Below are 9935 nucleotides of genomic sequence, written 5' to 3'. Positions count from 1 at the left end.
AACAGGGGCGCCTGGGTGGCTCAGTCAGTTAAGCGTCCAACTTGGGCTCAGGTCATGATCTCATGGTTCATGGGTTCAAGCCCCACATCAGGCTCTGTGCCTGGAACCTGCCTCGCAGGATTCTGTGTCTCCCTCTCTCTCTGCCCTGTACCCGGTTGTGCTCTTTCTCTCTCACAATGTAAATAAACATTAAAAAGAATGTAAAAACCCCACATTTAGGCATCAGGTCAGGGATATTAGAGACTGAGGGGCATCTGGAGCAGGACGAGGGGGGAAGTCACCGCTCAGTAGCCCCTGGGACGGTCCTGGTGTGGAAACCAAGCCCCCATCTTTAGGCTGTGCCCGGCTCCCTAACGCCCTGCATGTACTTCTCTGGTGGGGACCCACAACGTAGGGCTGGAAAGTAATCCATCACAAACCAAACAATTACCAAGTATGAAACTTGCATTCCGAAGAAGGGAGAAGATTGTGGCAGGTACTTGAAGAATCTCAACCCGGAAGAGAGGGGGCTGTTCTAAGGCCCCGACAGGGGGGCCCCGGGGCCTGGAGGGGGCATCTGTACATTGACCTGCTGAGTAAGTTTTCCCTGAACACCCATCACAGATCCCTCTGCCCTTTCGGGGATCCCCCAGGACAAGAGCTGAGCGAGGGGCAGCCCTGCCCTGGAAAAACCTCGGTATTAAGAACTCGGCTGAGTCCACAGGGACGTGTGCAGAGGTGAGGAAGGGCGGCACTCGCGAGCCTCGCCCCATGCTCGTGCTCACCTAACACGAGTACCTTCGTTAATTCCCACAAACGTGAAGCACCAACCTCACTTTACAGGAGGGAGTGAGACTCAAAGAGGTTAAATAAGCAGTCAAAGGCTACCGAGTGGGTGGGCAGCAGGGCCGGGATTGAACCCTCGGTCGGGCCAGCTCTGTGGCCAGCGCCCCGGCTCCTCGCCCCGGGGAGGCCCCGACCCCCCATCTTAGAAGAGCCCCCGTGGCACACTGGCTCCCCACCCCCAGGGAGTGTCCCCCAAGAAGGGAAAGAGAGGCCTGGGAAGGCCAGGTATAGGTGTGAAAGCACCCGGCCCCAGGAAATGGGTCCGCTCGACCCCCCGGGGGGGAAACCCGCAGCCAGCAGTGTGCCCGCCTCACTTCTGGAGTCCTCTCTGAGGAAGTGGTCAACGTGGGAAACAGAGAAAGGGACGTGCAGAAAAGCTGAGGCCCCTTCCTGCGGGAGGAGGTGGTTCATAAAAGGGGCTCAGGGGATAAAGAGCTGGAAAAAGGAGAGCAGTGGCCCCGGGGACGGAAACAGGTGAAGCCTCTGGTCCCAGAGCACGAGCTGGGCCGGGTGCGGGCAATAAATAGGACTCTTGTCTGGCGAAGAGTCTGTCCCCACGCCTGAACCACACGGACATGCACCACAGACACGTTCACCACAGATACACGTACACACAACACGGACTCACACACCACAGACAAGGCGCCTTTTTTTCTGGAAGCAGACCACACCTCTCGGGCCTCAGAAGTGGACACCTGTCCGCACAGAAGCAACAGAGACGTGATGGGGATGGGGGATGGGCCAGGAACGTGAGCGGGGAGACCCGGAGGGATGAGGAACCGAGCGGCAAGAGGAGGAAGAAAAGGAAGGCGGGGAGGGTGGGCTAAGTCCGGGCCCCGAGGCCAGCCACGCACTCTGCAGCCTGCTGCCCTCAGCGCGTTCCACCTTCCCTTCGTGCTTACAGCATTTTCAGAAAGATCCTGTCATTTGCGGGCCAAAGAGCCCCCGTTCCAGCTGTGCATAAAGAAACACGCTTCCAAAATCCCACGAATACCTGAAAAACTAGGGAAACCAAATTTAATTTTCGAATTAATTCAAAGAACGGATCTGTCTCAAACGAGCCACTAAAATGAAAGTATTTATTTTTACAAATGTTTTCTCCAGCCAGTGTATCTCAGATTGCACTTAAGAAAGAAACAAAAAAATCTGGACTCTTGTGAAAAGTTAAAAGAATAACCAGTAGCTTCCGTTCCCTGTTTTAGGTGGTTATTACCGCTAAATGATATTCTCTCGGTACACGAACGTTTTTTTAAAAGTCCCAGACTAACACGCGTCCAGCCACAAGCGTCCGAACGTCTGACCGCCAAGCCGGCCGGCACCCGGGCACCGGGTGGGACGGGGCGGGTTGCCAGTGAGTGGCAGCAGGTGCCGCAGGGAGGAAAGTCCCGGGACCACGAAGAGCCTGCGGTTTCAGCCCCCGGTGACTTCCCATCTCGCGGCACACGTTTCACAACGTGGAAGAACCACCACCTGCTCCACCTGATTAAAACCCGGGGAGGACCGACTGCGGCAACGACGACTTACAGAGGGCAGCCTGGGGGCGACGCACTGGCCGGTGGGGGCGGGGGCGGCTGCGGAGTCTGACGCGGAAGCACGGGGACAGGCCGCCATTCACCCTGCAGAGGCGCCAAGGGATCACGGGAACCTCCGGAGCGCGCTCCCCCCGTCTGCAACGCACCCCGAGGGCGAGCGGTCCGGGCGCTCCCTCCGCACCACACGTAGGGTCATTCCCAGATTCAGTGAAATGGCCGTCCCCGTCTGTGTCTTGACTTCAGGTGACCGGCTGAGCGACGCAGCGTCTTCCTTTCCTGTCGGTGCAGTTTCTCAGCCTCTTGCTGCTTCTTCTGCTGTTCAGACTGAAGGAGGAAGAGAAGTGAGAGAGAAGGAAGGAAAACCCCAATACCCCCTTGACAGAAAGGGGACCGGCAGACCACCAACGGCCACAGCCCCGCTGCGGGGCTCTGGAAAGACTGCCCCCGGGACCCCGGGGCACACGGTCTGGCCCCTGGACTCTGCCCCCACAATGCTGCCCTATTCGGAAGCCAAAAACACGTATTTACGTGGCCCCAAAGCCAAAACAAAACAATACTTACAGGTACTAACGCTGTATTTCAACCCACCCACGGTTAAGTATCATCCGCCAGAACTGGTTCCAAAGATTCTCCGGCTGTTTCCGAAGAGTCAAACTCCCCTCGGAAGCCAGAGATTTGCTACCGTTAACCACCGGCAAAGGCTGGGCCGACAAGCGGCCCGCGAGCTCCTGGCGGGCCGAGCAGGCGGACAGCGCCCAAGGCGCCCCGCCCCCGGGAGGCCCGCTGCTCTCAGCGGCGCTTCCTCGACGCAGAATCCGCGGAATCCGCGGTGGAGGGAAGAGCCGTGTGGTCTCCAAATCACATCTGACGGGCCGGCAGTACCAACTCTTGAATGCAAAGCTCAGAAAATAGTCTCAGCTGGTGGGACTGCACAGAAGGGAAACTGAGAAAGCGCTGCCGGGACCTAATTTTTCCAAGTTGAAAAGCGCCGCCTTACGGACACCTACGAGGCTTGCCTGACGGTGGCCCGTGTTGCTCTCCGCCCCGAAAATACTCCTCTGTGTTCTGCTCCTCAGGGGAAGTCTCTGTCCTCACCCCCAGCTGGTACGACTCGGTACTTCCCGACCAGACCTGAGAGGTGAGCGAGTGGTGGGGAAGCAGAGACGACCCGAAGCGTCGAGTCCCCTGCTCTAGGAAGCTCCGAGACGGGGGCTCCGAATGAGTCCCTGAGTTCTCTTTCTGACTACCACTGTTTCCTCAGAGCCCATTCCAAATCAATCCTGCCGCACGTTCCTGTCCCGTGTGTCCCGAGCTCCTCCGCGCCCACCGTGCCTCTGCTCCGGGCCCCTTCGGCCCACTACTCCTCGGAACACAGCCACACTCAGTTTCTGGAAATACAAACAGCCAGTTTTCTGCTAAAACCTGTCAACGGCTTTCCACGGTTCCACTTAGGTCCGAGGAGAAACCCACGGCCCACTCACAAGGCCCCGCAGGACCAGGCCCCCTGTGCTTCCGGCTAGATCCGACACCACTCCTCCCGGGATCCCGTTTTACACACGTGGGCCCTCGTCCGCACCCTCGAGCATGCCCGACTGCCTCCCTCCTCAGGCAAGAACTCTGCCTCGGTGGTACCCTGAGCCTGGAGCCCCGTCTGGCCCCTCGGGGCTCTCACCCTGCACATCGCTCGCCCTCCCCAGCCCCCGTGTGTGGGTCAGGCCCCGGCGGATGCTCTCACCGCACTTCTGTCTTCCGCCGCGGTCCCCGCCACCACCATCATGATGGAACTGGGGGCGTGCTTCTTTCGACAGACTGAGAACCGGAGAGGCGAGGACCACATCTGTCTTGTTCTGTGTATCCCCAGGCACACACCCCAGAGCGGATATCTGAGACGCACTTGTTAACGGTAAGCTCAGAAAACCCGGGGGGAACCCGCCTACTGGCACACCAGGTAACAGGATCAGGACCCTTGTAGAGTCAGTCAACACTGGGCATCTAATATTTTGTTTCTTCATGTTAAAAAGAATCCCCGAAAGTGTCTCATCCAAACAATTTCGGGAAATGATGAACCAAGTAAAGGTAAACAGGGTGCGCTGGAGCGTTTCTGCAGCTTCAACACGGACGTCCGTCCCAGGCGTTTCCCTACGGGTCTGGCGGAAGAGCAACCTTCCGGGAGCATCTCCTCGCCAGCTGCACACTGCGCGGGGCCCGGCCAGGCCTTCCCCACCAAGGCAGGAGCCTCCTGAGGAGTCTGTAAGCAGCCACGACTGCCCCACAGACGGAGCCCCATCCAGAAAGGGACCCGCGCCAGCCTCTCTCTGAAAGGCCGTCCTGGAAGACGTCCACACCACGTGACCGGCCCCTTATGATCTATGGGCCAAGTAGCTCATCTCCACGTTTTCCTTTCCTTCTCCATCTCGGTCCTGCCCCGGCTGCTCTCCCACAGTCACCAGCAGGCCGGCCCAACGAAAGGGGGGACACGGGCGCAGGCGAGACCACACGGAGCAGCCTCGCCAAGGATCTGATGAGGGAGGAACTACGGTACAGGAAATTTGAAAACTGGATTTGGGACCTAATCCTACTTTTGACACTATACAATTTTAAATAATACGAAAGCATGAAGTTTCCCCTTCCATTCTATTCACATATTAGAAAGTATACATGAGGGGCGCCGGGCTGGCTCAGTTGGTAGAGCACGTGACTCTTGATCGTGGGGTCGTGAGGTCGAGCCCCACATTGTGGGTAGAGTTTACTTTAAAAAAAAAATGGGGCGCCTGGGTGGCTCAGTCGGTTGAGCGTTCGACTTGGGCTCAGGTCATGATCTCAATGGTTTGTGGGTTCGAGCCCCGCATCGGGTTCTGTGCTGACAGCTTGGAGCCCGGAGCCTGCTTTGGATTCTGTGTCTCCCTCCCTCTGCCCCTTCCCCGCTCATGCTGTCTCTCAAAAATGAATAAACGTTAAAAAAAAAAATTTTTTTTAAGTATATATATAAATCTTGGAAAAAACTTGAGATTTTACCTAAATATATCACACACCTAGTAGAGAAAGAGATTTCTATTAAAAACTACACAGATCCCTAATTATTCCTAAGTAAAAATGAGATTTAAGAAGTTAAAATTTGGTTACTCAAATGATACAACTGGCATAAATCAAATATTAACTGATGCATCCCCCAAAAGAGTTTCACAGCCTCTGCTTGACTCAACCATGGGGCCATTTTAGGTATTTCTTAGTGCTTTTGTTTTTAGCCAAAAAAAAAAAAAAAAAAAAAGTAATAACAATCATAGTCATAATATCAGAGCCATCCTATTTTCATTTTCGCACGAACTGTGTAAGCCCCAGACAGTCAGGACTTTCCCTTTACAGGGAAACCAGGGACCAGGGACCAGAGACCAGAATGAGCCCAGTGACCCAGATACCACACTGCTGCCCTGTCCCCCCGGGGACCCCGGGGACCCCGGGACCCGCCTGCCTCTGCCTCGGCCAAGCTGTGTGCCTGCCCCGGACCCAGGAATCCAGGAGGGGCTGTGGCTGCGGGAGAAGTGCTAGAGCGGGAACACGGTTCCTCCGAGGGGAAAAGCCTGGGAGGGCAGTTCTGAGGTCAGACACACACACACACACACACACACACACACACACACACACACACACACACAGCTCTCCTGGAAGCCTAGTTTCCTTTCTTGAATGAAAAAACGTAACACTAAAAACTTACCCTCTTTAACGTGAACGTCAACTGTTTGCTGCCAACGGTGGTGTCTGATATACTCAACGTGCCATTTTTTGCCTCAAGTTTCAAACGATCTTCAAGCGTTTTACTGTGGGAAATTTAAGAGAATGATACGTTAATTAGCATTGTTTTGATTTAGCATTTGAAACCAGTTTTAATGAGCACTGCTCACATGGAGAAAATCCTTTCCCCTTGTGGTCAAGATAGAAAATGGCATTCATTTAACACAACCGCGGGAAGAATTAAGGGTGCTCAGCCTTTGCTCACACCCAGTAGATACGCGGTAAAAACAACAGCTGCCCAAACAGCCACGAACTTAGTATTTTAAGTGGCGGTTCCAAATAGATTTTCAATGATCGCCGCTTATCTTACTAAATCACATTTCTGAAGCCAAGATCCAAGGAGCACTATTTCTGAAGCCTGTAATTTCCTGTAATGGTCAGCGGCACGCATGCTTCCGAAGCATTTCGTATTTAAAGCACGCACAAGGTAGGAGAGCGTTTCACTCACCTCATCGAGGGAGCGAACACACAGATCAAGTCTTCCAGATCAAGGCTTGGAGAAGGGCCACGCGAATTCTGATTTCTCCTTCGCTCACTCTTAGCTCCCTGGACTACACTCACCACCCGTCGCAAGAACGACCCGAACCGCGAACCGGTCTGACTACAGACGAGGGCAAATTCTATCCGATTCAGTCTACTCACTCACTGCTATTTCTCCAGGTGACTTTTCCTTCCAATTTCTTACTTGAATTACTCTTCCCGAAGCACTTGACCCCAAATGTAAATTTCGTTTCAAGTCTTGATCATATATTTCAAACTTTTCTAGAGTCTCTTTCTGTACTTCCTGCCCCCGTTACGGTTTGCTGTGCCCCGTAATTCTCTGTCATCTGCATAATTAACATCGTTGTGCCCCGGCTTTACAAGCAAGACGTTCCATTTGTATCTTGCACATGTAACACTTCATTGCATGTTGCTGTAACGTTTTATTAGAAAATCACAACACCGGCCCTTTTTGTTAACTTGGTTCAGAGGGGGAAAAAAACTGCTTTAGGCTTAAAGACAAAAACTTCCCGTAAGTTTTAATATTAGCTCTAACGCCTGGAGAAACGGCAAAACGGCAACACCCTCAGGTGCCTGTGATGGAAACGGGTGCGGGGAGCAGAGGAAGAAAGAAGGCAAGAACGTGGTTCTCTCTTCTATTCCCTCCTCGAAAAAAGTAACCGCACTTCCCTTTCAAGTTAATACTGAACGACCTGACTGAATTGGAAGACGGCTGAACCAGGTGCAGGGTTTTCTTTTTCCTGAAATACGATCTTCATCACTAATTACTGGGCAGAACACTGCTCCGAAATGCCCCGTAAGATAAAGCGATGCTCCTTTGAAATTCTGAAGGAAACGTTTGATGTGCACACCACGAGAGATTTATCTCCAATTTACGACTGGTAGTGATGTACGAAACAGGTCTTCTTTACATAATTTGAGACGTGAAGTAGTTAGCATAAAAGTGGCACTCTTTTCTAAGCAATAATGTTATTAAGAAGCACTTTTAAAGTACTTTTCATCTTCAAAGCGCTTTACAGACGAACTAATTAATCCTTTCAACATCCCTGAGACACAAGTATGTATCCTTTATAGATGGCGAGAAGGGAGGTGAGAAGCTAACTGGTCGCCCCAGGCCACACAAGGACTCAAGTCTAAAAGCCAGGATTCCGGTTTGAGAATTTCTGGTTTCCAGGAGTGTGCCACACCAAACCCGATTTGTAAAGTTTTGTGTAGGAAATGTGTCCACTGGGTCTCCTAAATGACAAGCTTCCACACGACAAACGGAACGGAGCTGAGATCTAGTTTACTATTTTTTTTTTTTAACAAGAATCCCGAGGTGAAGCATACATGGACTCCAGCGTGGATGGGAGTGATGTCGGCCTAAGCACATTCCTCGGCCTGTTCGTGCCGTTTTCTGTTCTTTCCTTTCGTGGCTTCTGAATGGCTCCGGAGCCTTGGAGACAGGGTGGCACACGGAAAACACTAATTTGGGCAGAAAGTGACTTTTCAAGTAAAGTGTGGGCAATTACTACTCTTTTAAGAATGACCTTATTTCCTCCACGACAGGGTCTATAAATTCTGCTTTCCTCTCAATGTACTTTCAATGTGCACTTGTAAAAACCTGTTCTGTCTGGCTGCTTGGAAAGACAAGCGGAGTTTTAGAATGAGCCGTGGCACAAGATCAGACACAGGCACTGAGCGTGCGGATTTCTACATTAAAGCAAGCGCCCCTGCCCTCCCTTTGAAAGTCAGTTTACGGTACGTGGCTCTAACCAGCCATCCCTGAGCCAGCGCCTTGAGAATGAATTCAGTCAGAGACGATTCAAGAAGCAGACAGACACCTGAAAACCATCTACTACAACAGAAGCACAAAATGCACAGGGCCACACCGTGTGTCACCGATAAGTAAGGTTAAGAATTTCAGGGAAAAAAAAGTTCACTGTCACAAGCTGAACAGCCCCCTTCCCCCCCCCCCCCCACCAATGTGTGGGGACTGGTGAGGAAGACAGATGTGGGCTTTTAAAGGTTGAAAGAAAGAAATTACTCAGCACAGGACAGACAGGGCGATGAGGGGAGGAACCAGAATTCTCAGCAAGGCGATCTTTAAAAAAAAAGGGGAGGGGGCACAAAGTACAAGGGGAAACATCAGATATTTATTGTATGCCCCAGAACTAATGCACCTCAACTGAGTTTTTAAAAATCACTTTGTGTGGAGGCACGTTGTGTTAGTACAGCACTGAGAGGAGTTAACTCAAAACAAAAGACTCATTCCTCCACAGTCTACACCAAAGGGAATAAGGCGGCAGTGGAGAAATGGAATCTACAGATAAATGGCAGACGTTACGTACTCTGCTTAGAACAAATGACTCTGACAGATACTTACAGAGACCCGTATGGGTTGTTGAAAACGGTCTGATGCTCTCTGTCTGCAGGTGCTCCTTCGAGGCCCCTATCTTCGCAGATGTGAACTGAAGTAACCAGGGTGTCTGGATACCTCATCTATCAGCTTTGTTCAACTTTAAAGAGATTCCTAACGTCCACTGTTGTCACAAGTGCGGGGCAATAGGCACTCTGGTAAGAAGCAAAGAGCTCAAGGCCTTTCTTGAGGGCGATACGGCCGTATCTACCGCATACCCCTTTTGATCCAGCAAGTTCCATGACTAGGTCATACAGCCTCTAAAGGAATTCCCGCACGTGTGTACATATTTATCACCATGAAAAAGGGAAGAGGAAAGCAAGGAACAACCTAACCATCCCGAATCCGGGAATGCGACCCATCTGATGGCCCATCCACCTTATGAAAGACTGACGCAGCTCTAGGTAGGCCTACACGTACTTACAAAGAAACATTTTCAAGACTTCCTGCAGCATGAAGTGAGAAGTTCAACCGCCATGTGATTACAGCAGGGCCCATTCCCGTCCAGGAAAAAGCTAACACTGACCACGCGTGAGTGACAGCAGTCACCTCCGGGAGGGAGTGTGGGGTCAGAGGGAGATTCGCCTTTTATTCTACACTCTTTTTAAGTATTACAATGAAAATGTGCTTATGTGTCACCTGAGTGCCTATCAACTTGAGTAAGATTCTTTTTACCAAGTGCAACTTTGGAATGAAGTCACTTTCAAAATCAGATTTAAAAAATGCTTGTATTAAACGAAGAGCGCGTGCCTTCCGCTCTCATCCACGACCAGTGAGGGAAATGAGCCGGAGGGTCCGTCCGCAGAGTGGATAAAGTCGTAGGTGTGATAAGCGGCTTCCCAAGAGCTACTACAAGCACCTGGTGAGCTAGGTGAATTCCTCCAAGGCAG

At 51.9% G+C, this 9935-nt stretch overlaps 1 protein-coding gene across 1 annotated transcript in view; it reads right to left on the bottom strand.

Moving 5' to 3' along the window:
- Positions 1-1890: 1890 nt before the first annotated feature.
- Positions 1891-9935, bottom strand: part of NOL10 (nucleolar protein 10) — an 89977-nt gene continuing 81932 nt past the window's right edge. Inside the window, exons 20-21 of the mRNA XM_003984501.6 lie at positions 6070-6172; positions 1891-2681 (exon numbers count right to left, since the gene is read on the bottom strand). Coding sequence (XP_003984550.2) covers positions 2562-2681; positions 6070-6172 — 223 coding nt within the window. The 3' untranslated portion in view covers positions 1891-2561. The remainder of the gene's footprint in view (positions 2682-6069; positions 6173-9935) is intronic.

Source organism: Felis catus, chromosome A3, assembly GCF_018350175.1.
Source record: "Felis catus isolate Fca126 chromosome A3, F.catus_Fca126_mat1.0, whole genome shotgun sequence".
In the NCBI taxonomy this organism is placed as follows: Eukaryota; Metazoa; Chordata; class Mammalia; order Carnivora; family Felidae; genus Felis; species Felis catus.
The sequence above is the reverse complement of the archived record's forward strand: the minus strand, read 5'-3'. Positions and strand labels throughout refer to the sequence as shown.